This window comes from Phocoena sinus, chromosome 15 (genome assembly GCF_008692025.1).
Source record: "Phocoena sinus isolate mPhoSin1 chromosome 15, mPhoSin1.pri, whole genome shotgun sequence".
NCBI lineage: Eukaryota > Metazoa > Chordata > Mammalia > Artiodactyla > Phocoenidae > Phocoena > Phocoena sinus.
The window spans coordinates 59,224,755-59,237,708 of NC_045777.1; the positions used below are offsets into that span (position 1 = coordinate 59,224,755).

At 48.7% G+C, this 12,954-nt stretch overlaps 1 protein-coding gene across 1 annotated transcript in view; it reads right to left on the reverse strand.

Annotated features, from left to right (window-relative positions):
* LOC116740470 overlaps window positions 1–12,723 on the reverse strand; it is a 176,760-nt gene extending 164,037 nt beyond the window's left edge. The window contains exons 1-5 of the mRNA XM_032606118.1: window positions 12,669–12,723; window positions 7,451–7,611; window positions 2,276–2,346; window positions 647–812; window positions 436–570 (exon numbers count right to left, since the gene is read on the reverse strand). Of these exons, the coding sequence (XP_032462009.1) occupies window positions 436–570; window positions 647–812; window positions 2,276–2,346; window positions 7,451–7,611; window positions 12,669–12,723 (588 nt within the window). The remainder of the gene's footprint in view (window positions 1–435; window positions 571–646; window positions 813–2,275; window positions 2,347–7,450; window positions 7,612–12,668) is intronic.
* Window positions 12,724–12,954: the final 231 nt, after the last annotated feature.

Consider the following 12,954-nt stretch of genomic DNA (forward strand, 5'->3'; position numbering starts at 1 on the left):
AGGAACGATAAAGCCTCAGCTGGAAGATGAATACCACCACCAGAGTCTGCAGTCCTGCATCGGCCTCTAGATGCTGACGCTTTGTATAATCGTGTTAGCAGGGATCATCCCTTATCCTTATACAGTTGCTTACTATTTACACAACACTTTCACCTGCAGGGAGCTACAGACCCAAGAGGAGGAGAGGGGAAGAGGAGGGGAGAAGAGGGGGTAGGGTGAGGGGTGGAGGGAGAGGAGGATGAGAGAAGTGGGGGCAAGGGAAAGGACAGAAGCAGCGGGAGGGGAGCAGGGTGGTGGGCAGAAGGGCTGAGAGATGGGGGGGGGGGAGCAGAGAATAAAGAGAAAAGGGAGGGGGGCTAAGGAGGGAGAGGAGCTAAGGAGGGAGGAGGGGAAAGAAGGCGGCACTGCAAAGAGGGTCTCGGGCACGGTACTCACCTCCGCTGCGGGCAGGGCCTGGGAGCGCAGGGAGGCGCGCACCCTGCGCAGGGAGCATTGCGCCAGGTCCTTGGTCTTGTGCAGCCTGGTTCCGCGTTGCTGGTACATGGTGGGACACCTGCCCAGGATATCCTCCTGGGCGAGCGGGGCCCAGTCAGCCCCCTGCTCCCCCCTCACTCGACCACCCACCCCCTCCAGGCTCGAACCTCACCTCCTCGACGGTCTGGGGGCTGCGGGTGCCCGGGCGACCCTGCAGGAGGCTCAGCACAGCGCGCTTCACGTTCAGCGTCCAGCGCGGCTCGGGGTGGCCAGGACACAGGCGTGACACGCGCCCTGCCTGCAGGACGAAGCGCAGCGGCACGCGGCCCAGAGCGGCACTGCGCGGGGACCGGGCGTCAGGGGGACCCTTCCAAGGTCCCAGGCCACCTCTTCCGCATCAGGGCCAGAACATCCCTGACCCTCCTGCGCGCCACCCCATAGGTCAGTCCCATGGGAAGCACCCAGGTACCCCCATATCCCCCCAAATGGTCCCGCTTCCCTCCTCTGCTCAGCTCAGCTCTCCAGCTACTTCTCAAACAACACAGGAGGCAGCCAACTCTCTGCTCCAAGCTGCTCCCAACCTTGCGGCCACTTGGACGAAATGTACCTGTGTCAACCCAGCTTGAATAAACAAAAAGTGTCTGGTATGGCCTGGTGAGGGAGGGGATGGGGCAGGTCGGGGATGAGGGCTGGGGGAGTGCCCACCTTTGTGGACAGTGGATGGAGGTGGAAGAGAGAGATGCCCCACGATAAAGGGGAAAATGCTAAAACCCCAAACCCCACCAGCTAGCCAGCAAGCAGAATCTTGAGGGATAAAAGTGGCCCTATTGAACTCCCGGGGAGGCTACCGCCCCCTCTCCAGCTCCCAGTGGAGCCTGGGCCCCCCAACCCTACCCCCACTGGAGGCAGCCCCCAGGGCCTCAGGCCTCGGGCTAGAGAAATGCTAATGGCGCCCGCCCCTTCCAGAATAGCTAGTGTCAGTCTGGTCTCTCAGGAGCTGACAGCCCTGCCCACTCGCATTTCTGACGAGGCGTCCAGGGACAATAGCCCAGGCTGTCCCCTCCGAGAAGACCACCCTAAGCTTTTCAGTAGGGCTCCATCTGCCCCCACAGCAGCATCCCCCATCCCTGTATGCCCACACAAAGGCTTTATTTTTTTAACAAGTGAATTTGCAATAAAAAAGGAAGAGGAATCTGTGGAGATGGGCTTGTCCTCAGGCTGGTGGCTGGACTGAGCTTTGAGGCTGCCTGGGAGCCCTGGGAAACACAGCCCAGGGAGAATTCCAGGCTTGGCTGAGTCACAAAGGGGAGCTTGGCTTGGGAAGGGAGAAGCTATGGGTCCTCCAGGAAAACCCCCATCTCAGCGGGGGTGGGGAAGGAGAAGGGCAGACCTCAATGGGTGCCCAGTGTCTTCCAGAATGTTCTTAAGGATGAAGGCCAGAGGGTGCTGGGCAGACACAAAATCTGGACATGCTGGGCGTGACAGCCAGGAAAATATGGGGCGAGTTCCTTCCACCAGATAAGGGAAGGCCGCCTGAGGCAATGTGGACTCATTCAAGGCTCCCACATCACGACAGCTCACAGTGGTCCTCATCAATGGTCTGGTCTGGGAGTTTACACGGTCAAAACAAAGGTGGAACCTCTTTGAACTTCAGTCCGAGACAGCCTCTTTCTGCTGCAGCAGGGTCACCCGAATCGGGTTCTTCCAATATAATTTGGTGCACCCAGTGCCCGGCGGCCGTTGGAAGAGGGAGCAGGGCTCACATATCCAGCCCCATCGGGAGCAAGGCCCAGCGTCTTACCTCAAACTCTCTGACTCCTTCAGAACTTCCACCTTGGACCGCAGGATGGATGTCACCTGGAAGTGTTGGAGCTGAAGCAGAAAGCACGGAGAGCTGGTGACCTCTCCTGGGGAATTCCAGGACCGCACCAGCACCGGCACCACCTAAAGTAGTTCTGGGACCCAGCATGACCCACGTGGAGGGTTAGGCAGAGAGATCCATCCCTTGAGCGGAAGGGTCTAGTGTCGGGCTGGTAGATGCCGGATGTCTCTAGGGATAAATAATTTAAATAGCCAGGCACCTCTGCTCCCCACTCAATGTACAGAAAGTTCTCATTAGCTTCTCGTTTTGCCCCAAAAGGCCCTGGAACTTTGAGTGAGAGATTCATATGGCTCCACGGTATAAACAAAACTAAGTTAGGATTGCAAAGCAAACCAAAAAAAAAGCGTTGTCATCTTGAATAAAAGACTTGGATGTCCCAGTACCACCATGGTTGCACGTGTGTGTTTGGGAGGGTGAGTGTGTGTGTGTGTACTTATTGCAAAAGATGGGCTCTCTAAAGATGAATAAAATCACCCCTAAAACCTGCATCCCTAACCTGACTGGTTTCATTTTTTTAAAAATTAGAGTATTTTTAGAGCAGTTTTAGGTTCATAGCAACATTGCGGGGAAGGTACAGAGATTTCCCGTATACTCCCTGCCCCCAAATATGCACAGCCTCCCCATTATCAACATCCCCACCAGCGTGGAACATTTGTTACAACTGATGAACTTACACTGACATGTCATTATCACCCAGAGTCCGTAGTATACATATGGGTTCCTTGGTGTCATGCATTCTATGGGTTTGGACAAATGTATGATGACATGTATCCACCGTTATAGTATCACATGGTTTCACCGCCCCGTGATTTCACTTTTTCAAAGTAACTAGTCCTCATTCATCTTGTCTAAAACCTAATTCCCCTGTCTCCTCAACACCAGCTCCCCTCCCCCGACAGAGGGTCTGTCACCTCCCCAGTAACCCAGGCTTGAAATCTTAGGGTGAAATACAGTTCCACTTGACAGTGAGATGTGGTCCAGGACAATGAATCCCTCGGCCACATTACCAATACCGCTTATGTCTGACCACTTGCTTGAAAGCTATCCATGATAACAGTATTTTTAAAGCATATGTTTTAAAAGTTTAGTAGAGACAGGAGAGAGATTTTTTTTTAAAAAAAACTACTGAACTGCCCACTTTAAAAGGGTAAACTGGGGCTTCCCTGGTGGCGCAGTGATTGAGAGTCTGCCTGCCGATGCAGGAGACATGGGTTCGTGCCCCGGTCCGGGAAGATCCCACACGCCACAGAGCGGCTGGGCCCGTGAGCCATGGCTGCTGAGCCTGCGTGTCCGGAGCCTGTGCTCCGCAACGGGAGAGGCCACAACAGTGAGAGGCCCGCGTACCGCAAAAAAAAAAAGGGTAAATTGGGATTTCCCTGGTGGTGCAGTGGTTAAGACTCCACGCTCCCAATGCAGGGGGCCCGGGTTCTATCCCTGATCCAGGAACTAGATCCCACATGCATGCTGCTAAGAGTTCGCATGCCGCAACTAAGGAGCCTGCGTGCCGCAACTAAGGAGACAGCAAGCCACAACTAAGGAGCCCTCAAGCCACAACTAAGGAGCTCACCTGCCACAACTAAGGAGCCCATGTGCTGCAACTAAGAAGCCCATGTGCTACAACTAAGAAGTCAGAGAGCTGAAATAAGGAGCCTGTGAGCCACAACTAAGGAGCTTGCCTGCCACAACTAAGACCCGACGCAACCAAATAAATAAATATGAAAAAAAGGTAAACTTTATAGGGTTTTTACAATAAAAAAACAAAACCTAATTTTTTAAAAGGGAATGAAGTCCTGGGGACTTCCCTGGCAGTCCAGCGGTCAAGACTCCCTGCTCCCAATGCAGGGTCATGGGTTCGATCCCTGGTCGGGGAACTAAGATCCTACATACCGTGTGGTGTGGCCAAAAAATTTTTAAAAATAAAAATATACACTTTGAATTAAAATACAACACCAACATATTCTAAAAATAAAGGTGGGGGCAACTTCCCTGGTGGTCCAGTGGTTAAGACTCCACACTCCCAATTCAGGGGGCCCAGGTTCCATCCCTGGTCAGGGAACTAGATCCCACATGCATGCCGCTACTAAGAGTTCACATGCCACAACGAAGAAGCCCGCGTGCTGCAACAAAGACCCAGCGTGGCCAAAATAAATAAATAAATATTTAAAAAGAAGCAAAGCTGGAAAGTATCATATTAAAAAAAAAAAGGGGGGGGTAACGACGTTCTGCTACATGCTACAATATGGATGAACCTTGAAGACCTTATAAAAGGTGAAAGAAGCCAGACACAAAAGGTCACAAGTTGACCGTGAGTTGTTTGTGATAAGTGACTGCACTTACATGAGACACCTGGAATCGGCAAATTCATAGGGACAGAAAGTAGAATAGAGGTTACCTGGGGCTGTGAGAAGGAGAAAAGGGGAGTTAGTGTTTAAGGGGTACAGCGCTTCTGTTCAGGATGATGAAATGTTCTGGATATGGAGAGTGGTGATGGTTACACAACATTAGGAATATACTTATTGCTACTGAATTGTACACTTGAAATGGTAAAGTTTATGTTATGTACATTTTACCACAATAAAAAAAATTTTTTTTTAATCAAAATAAAAAGAAGCCAGGCACAAAAGAGAACATCCTGTATGATTCCATTAAAGAGAAGTTCAGGGACTTGCCAGGTGGTCCAGTGAGTAGGACTCTGAGCTCCCAATGCAGGGGGCCCAGGTTCGATCCCTGGTCGGGGAACTGGATCACACGTGCCATAACTAAGAAGCCTGCATACTGAAACTAGGAGCCCACATGCCGTAACTAAGAAGCCCTCATGCCGCAATTAAGACCCCGCCGCAGCCTAAATAAATAAATAAATATTTAAAGAGAAGTTCAAAGACAGGCAAAACTAATCTATGGTGCTAGAACTCAGGAGAGCCTTTGGCAGAAGTGACTGGAAGAGAGAATGAGGGCGGTTATGGGGGTGTCTTGATCTGGGGGTGGCTACAGAGGAGTGTTTAATCAGTGAAATTCATTGTTCTCAATACTTATTTTCACCCTTTTCCCTCAAAAATATATTTAATTGATTGCATCCTGAGTGGCTGTAAATTTTCCATTTATGCCACAAATAGATTTTTTTGTTTTTTGTTTTGGCTGCGCCACGTGGCTTGTGGGATCTTAATACCCCGACCAGGGATTGGACCCGCGCTCCCTGCAGTGGAAGCGCAGAGTCCTAACCACTGGACTGCCAGGGAAGTCCCTGTGCCACAAATCTTTGAAATGAGCCAATTCTTTCTACCCTTGCCAACATTAGACATTATCAATTTTATTAATGCTAAAAACAAAGCAAACAAGCAAATAAAACCACAGTACACAATTTGCCTTGTGAAAACTGGCCCTGCAGAAAAAACAACTACTACTGTTTTGATAGACATTAAAGGACAGCAAAGACTAGTAAAGTGGCAGCTCTGACCAGGACTAACATTTTGGGTAGTTTAAGAATTCAGAGGCAGCTCAGAGCCACCCCATAAAAGACCCCATCCGGAGGTCTACATGAAACATAACAAAAGAGTTTGGGTTTTGTTTTTTGTTTGTTTCTTTGCCGCCGCCTGGCTTGCAGGATCTCAGTTCCCCAACCAGCCCTGGCAATGAAAGCACCAAGTCCTAACCACTGGACAGCCAGGGAATCCCCCAAAGCAGTTTTGAGAAACTCTTGTCAGCAAGTGCTCCAGCCAGTTCAAAAACGCTTCCCAAGTAGGACATAAGACTTTAATGAAAACTAAGAGACCATTTAGGCAGGGTGGGAGGCTTTGTCCAGGAAACACGTGAGAGTCATCAGAAAGGGGACAGAGAAGAATGGGCAGGCATTTCCACTTGCAAGAACATGGAGGAGCTTCAGGAAAATCTTGATGAAAAAGAAACCTACAACCACCAAGAGAATCTACCTCATAATTCCACCTTGACTGAAGCCAGTACTAACACCACCACTGCCCAGTATAGGCATACCTCATTTTATCATGCTTCCCAGATATTGCTTTTTTTTTTTTTTTTTTTGCAGTACGTGGGCCTCTCACTGTTGTGGCCTCTCCTGTGGCGGAGCACAGGCTCCAGACGCACAGGCTCAGCGGCCATGGCTCACGGGCTTAGCCGCTCCACGGCATGTGGGATCTTCCCGGACTGGGGCACGAACCCGTGTCCCCTGCATTGGCAGGTGGACTCTCAACCACTGCGCCACCAGGGAAGCCCAATATTGCATTTTTTATTGTACAAACTGAAGGTTGCATCAAGCAAATCTATCAACACAATTCTTCCAAGAACATTTGCTCATTTTGTCTCTGTGTCACATTTTAGTAATTTTAAAAAGATTTCAAACCTTTTCATTATTATTTTGTTAGCATGAGCTGTGTAAGTGATCTTTAATGTTACTATTAGATAGTAAAACTCACTGATGGCTCAGATGATAATTAGCATTTTTTAGCAATAAGATACTTTTTATTTAAGGCATGTACTTTCTTTAGACATCATGCTATTGCATACTTAACAGACTACAGTATAGTGTGAACATAGCTCTGATATGCACTGGGAAACCCAAAAACTTGTGTAACTTGCCTTATTTCAATATTTGCTTCATTTCAGTGGCCTGGAACCGAACCTGTAATATCTCTGAGGTGTGCCTATACAAAGGAACCCAGGGGAGGCCTGGAGGCCCCAACCAAGTCTTTGGTGTCCACCCTAGTCTGCTCCTTTGTCTACAAGACCTTAACTTGCTTTGACTTTGCTCACCCCTGGGACTTGCAGCTTCCCCAGTTGTGACCCTCAGTCCTCCCAAGGACACAGCCTGTCCCCATCCTGTGGCTCTACTTGCTCCAAGAAATACCCTTCACTCCTTCTTTAACCCCTGCTCCTCCCCGCACTGGACCTACCATGGTACCTCCTACAACCAAAATGGCACCATGTTCCCACGTTACTCTAGAGCCCTCACTCGCTGAATTTGAGCTTCCTCAGAAAGCTCCTCTCCATTTATCAGACAAATGGGAAATTTCAGGGGACTGTGGCTTCCCCTTGGCCGTCCCCCATGTCAACATGACCTCCTGGTTACCCAAAGATACTCACCCGTAAAGCCATCTGGCAGGGGCCAAGCACATCAAGGGTGACCAAGCCTTGGAGACCAAGGCCACTCCCTTCCTCCCGGGCCCCCTGCAGGCTGGTGCTGGTGTTGGTGGAAAAGTGATAGGTGTATCTGGTGCCCAGGGGGAGGTGGGGATCAGCTGAACCTGGAGGGCAGAGGACGCAGTGTCACCTTGACAATCCGAAACCTTTTGAGACTCAACTCCACCTGGACTACTTAGCCATCCTTACTGCCACCTCCCTCTCTCCTTTGGTCTATGAGCTGCCTGCTCCCAGCTCAGGGGAAGGCTGGGTGGCTGCAGACCCCAAGAGAGTGAAGGAGAAAATAAAGATAATAACAATAAGTGCTTAATAAATGTTACCCAGTGTTTCATGTTCTAGGCCCTCTTCTAAGAGCTTTATATACACATCAGGGTTTTTCAGCCTCGGCAGTATTAATATTTTGGGCCGTATAATTCTGTTGTGCACTGTAGGATGTTTAGCAGCATCTCCAGCCTCTACCCACTGGATGCCAGTAGCACACCCCAGTTGTGACAAGCAAAAATGTCTCCAGAATTTGCAAAATGTCCCTGGGAGATACAATCATCCTTGTTGAGAACCACTGATCTATTTTATATTAACTTATGGAAGCCTCATAACAACTTTGAGGTGGGCACTCTTATTTTCTCCATTTTACAGAGTTGGAAACCAAGGCTCAGAGAGGCTAACTAACTTACCCAAGGTTGCACAGCTGAGATCCAAACCTTGGCAGTCTGATTCCTCACCTACTGCCTTGGTGGTTATCAGTGGGGGCAGGAGGTGGGTTGGAGAGATTATCCTGATCTTTACAGAAAACAGAGCCGTAGGGCTGGCCAGTCTGGAGGTATTGGAGGTAGTGGGGAGGTGAAGTAGGTGCTCTGGGGAAGATCAGATCTAGGGAGCAGTCTGTGATTCTTTCTTTCTTTCTTATTTATTTTTTTAATTGAAATCTAGTTGATTTACAATGTGCCAATCTCTGCTGTACAGCAAAGTGACTTGGTTATACACATATAGACGTTTTTACATATTCTTTTCCATTATGGTTTATCAGAGTCTATGATTCTTGAACCTTCTCTTTAGACCAGCGGGCCAATTGCAAAATACTATTAAATTATTAATTATGACACCTCCCCCTTTTCCTGGGCTTGGAATTGACTTAACATATTCATGTTAATTTCTTTGTGCTCAAATATAACCACATCTCACATTCCCAAAATGCTTCTTTCCAAACAATTTGCCCCAAGTTTCTCTAATCTACTCTACCCCAAGATGCAAATAGAATCACTTGGCTGAAGTCTTTTACTCCACCTGGAGACCACGAGGTATGAGGAAAAAGCCCAGTGGCCTTAGGGCTGGGATGGCTTAAGGCCGTTTTAAGCTGAGGGTGCTATTTGCTTCTCTAAATGCTGGTGACTTGGTGGCCTTTGCAGAACGGGTCTTGCTCCTCCCAAATGGCCTCCCTGGGAATGTGGCCAAGGCCCTCTGGGGTTGTCCCTCATCACACCTGGCAGTGGTCAGCTTCGCCTCCCCAACCACCTACCGGCCCTGTCTCAGGTTCAGCGTCACCAGAAGTGTAATAAGGTCTCCGGAGAGACTCGCTCACCTGAGCATGAAGTCATGCAAGAGGCCGCCTGCTCCACCGGCGAGTCTGGAATTTCTGAAACCACAAATCAGATGGAAGCAGGGCAAGGCCAGGAGGAGGCACGCGACAGCCCCACCCCGTGGGCTGCTGACCTGCTCTTGAAATAGGACATTTAAGGGTCCGGGGGCCAAGGGGACAAAAAGAGATAATTCCAGCTCTCCTCTCTCTCATGGGGCTGGGAGTGACTCCCTGCCCCGTCCCCACCCTGCTCTTCCCCATCTTGGGCACTGGCATCACCGTCACCCCATTGCTAGAGCTGGTACCTGGGAGTTGTGTGTGCTTCCCCTCTTTTCCCTTATCATCACCCCAAGTCCCATGTGCCAGCAAATGCTGCCAATTCCATCAGGTCTCCCCCCCTCCCTCCATCTACCCATCCATCCCCCCCTCTATTCATTCCTCCCTCCCTCCCTCTATCCTTCTCTCTCCCCATCTCCATCACCATCATCACTCTAGGCAAAGCCACATCTTCTCTCACCTAGACAACTGCAGCAGCCTCCTAATTATCCCCCATGTCTACGGTTCATCCCCCACAGCAGTCATGTTTTAAAAGTCTAAATCCAGTCACATCACTCCCTGCTTAACAGCCCCTAAGTCTCTCACCCCACCCACCCCAACCCATATGCACTCATAATAAAAGCCTTCCCATGAGAGCTGGCCTCTGTCTGCCCCTCTGGCCACATCTCACCCCCACTCCTGACCTCCAGCCATGCTGGTCCTTCTCCAGCTCAAGGCCTTTGCACATGCTGTTCCTTCTGGCCTCAACACTCTTCCACCTGCTCTCACATCCTAGGCTCCTTCAGGCCTCAGCATAAACATCTCTCCCCGGCGACTTCCCTGGTGGTCCAGTGGCTAAGACCCGCACTCCCAATGCAGGGGGCCTGGGTTCGATCCCTGGTCAGGGAACTAAATCCCGTATGCCACAACTAAAGATCCCACATGCCTCAACTAAGACACAGCACAGCAAATCAGTCAATCAATCAATTAATAAAACATCTCTCCCTGACCTCACCTCTCAGTGTCTATCTCTGATACAGACCTGGTAGTCTATCTTAGCATCCTATTCTCTTCATAACGCTTGTGAAACTCTAATGATTTCATTATTTTGGTCACCTTTGTCAAAATTGTATCCCCCAGCTCCTGATCCCCAGGACAGACTGGAATGATTAAATGAATGAATACAACTAACACTTGCACAGCAGTTACCGTGTGCCAAGCACTGTTCCAACCAATTTATACATTAAACGCCTTCAATCTCCTGAGAGTCCCCTGAGGTAAGGGCAATTATTACTCCCATTTTACAGATAAAGACACTGAGGCATAGAGACGGAGAGCACACAGTTAGGAGGGCAGCCAGCATTTCAACCCAGGCACCCTGAGTCCACAGCCTTAACCACTACATTATCATGAAGGAATGAGTGAGTGAATAAAGGAACAGGTGAACCAACAAAGGCAAGACCCAGAGGCTACAGCAGTAAAGGACGGTTATCTAGTTTGGCTCCCCAGCAGATCTCGTAACACCTCATTTAGCCACCATCTAAGCTGCAGAACAACCAGAGTATGAACAGAACGGCCAGGGACCTCCTCAGGCTGCTGAGGACACTCTGCAGGGCATCCTCAGACCACCTGCCTGGGGAGGGTCAGCATCTCTCCATCTGCCTGTCCCAACGTCACCTGAAAGCCTCCCCATTTCCACCTACTGTCAACTCCTCATTTGTCCTTCCTTCCAACCACACGCCTGGGCATTTTCTGGGCATCATCCATAGCCTTCCAGAACAGCCTTAGCCAGGGGTCCATCTGCAGGCATTTTCATACAATGACGTTCCAATAATACCATTTCTATCCTCAAAACCACCCCACTGTGCCTCAACTGGTAATCATTACACATACCACCCTGTTTAATCCCTTAAGAAAAATACACTTGCCCAGAATGGGGGGAAAATGCATTTTATACCATTCCATTTAAACCCTTTGAAATAATAGAACATGTTAGGGTATTTGGCAGGGGTTTCTTCCCCCCTGAATGTTTTGGCTCATCCAACAAAATGCTCTTTGCATTAAAGTAGAATATCAATAGAAAAATCACATTTCAAAGACATTTCAGTCAATCAGTCTCCCTTTCAACTTTCTTTCAACTCTGATCACTTGGACCCTGGGCGTCAGATTGAACATGTGTGTGCATAATCTTTAAACTCCCAGTTGTGCACAGACCCAGCATTCTGGCTTCTTTGCTCCACCGAACCTCTACATCTGCTTTTCCGCCCTGCTATGCGAGGGCAGTGATGCCTACAAGCCCAGGTCCAACACAAGCTCCCAGGAGTAAAGTGTGTTCTCAGAGCATTCTGCTTGAACCAAGTCTGTTTCCCTTCCATTTCTCAAGCACTTAAAAAGACATATCTAAAGTTTAAAAAAGGTTTCAGACAAACAAAGACCATTGGATGATCCTACTAAATAAATCAACCAAGAAGGGGAAAACAATGAGTGCTGGGAGGTAATAAATCTTTCCATCACCTCTAGGGAGAGATCTGAAATGGATTGAAATTGATGTCATCTCATTTCAGAAATGAAATCAAGTCTCATTTCAGCTTTCTCAGATGTCAGTTGTGATCCCCGTTCATTTATATATCCAGCCAGCACAAGATTCACTAAACACCAGCTGTGTGAGAGGCAAATAGGTGAAAATACAGTGAGTAAAACAGCTGTGATCGGACCTGCACTGTCTGGGACAGTAGCCACCAGCCACATGTGAAATGTGGCTGGCGTTATGAAGAAATCTTTAATTAAATTTAAATGAAAAACCGTGCTCAAGTCAATTATTGGAAAACTTTTAAGTATGTTTGAAACAACTTAGTATACAAAAGTACTTTTTCAACTTGAAATTTTAAGAAATCTAAAAAGAGATCAAGTATTTGCAATGAAAATTTGGCATCCAAATTGAAATATGTTCTAAGTATAAAGTACACACTGGGTTTCAAGGAACAGGAAATATATCTTGTTAATACTTTTTATATCGATTACATTTTCTAATGATATGTTAGATATATTGGGTTAAGTACAATAATTATTAAATTAATTTCACTTGCTTTTTTTTTTTTTACACTTTTTAAGTGTGGCTGCTTCAAAATTTTAAATTACATATTGGTTTGCATTGTATTTTTAATGGATAGCACTGTCCTGTACCTTCCTGCAGTAAATAGACAACAAATTAAAGTTCATTCCACATTGTTACCCTGCATCGGAGTATTAGTATCCCTGCAGACAGCTAAGCATCCCTGCACCCAGGCTCAGGAGCCTGGAAGTCAGCATTTTCTTACTCAGGATTTCAGATCTGGTCTCAGTTTCCAGAGGATGTTGGTGAAAGTTGGGAGTGAGAGATGAGGGATCCACCTGTAATCTCTCCCTCCTTTGCCCCATGAAAGGCAAAACCAAGGGAGGCAGAAGCAGGACAGGTAAACATACATTTGGCTATAAAAACACTGTCCCCAGTGCATCTGGGCTGCCGCCATTCCACCCCGGAAGGAATAGGGTTGCAGCAGCTTTACTTACTCCCTGAAGTCGCGGCCGTCAGCACCCAGAGCAGGACCAGACCAAGGAGCCCCATGGGCGCTGGCACTGCCGCTGGCCCGAGGGAGACACAGCCAGCCTCTCTCTCCAGAGCGGCTCAGAGCAGCCCAGAAAGGAACCTTCTTTCCCGAAGCGAAGGGCTCAGCTTCAATTCACACTCCCAGCACAGGAGTTGGGGATGGGAAGGGGCGGAGGTGGCTTCCAGGGCGAGGACCCAGCCAGTCAGGAGCCTCCAATAAAGTTCTTAGCACGGGGAGGGAGGGAGGGG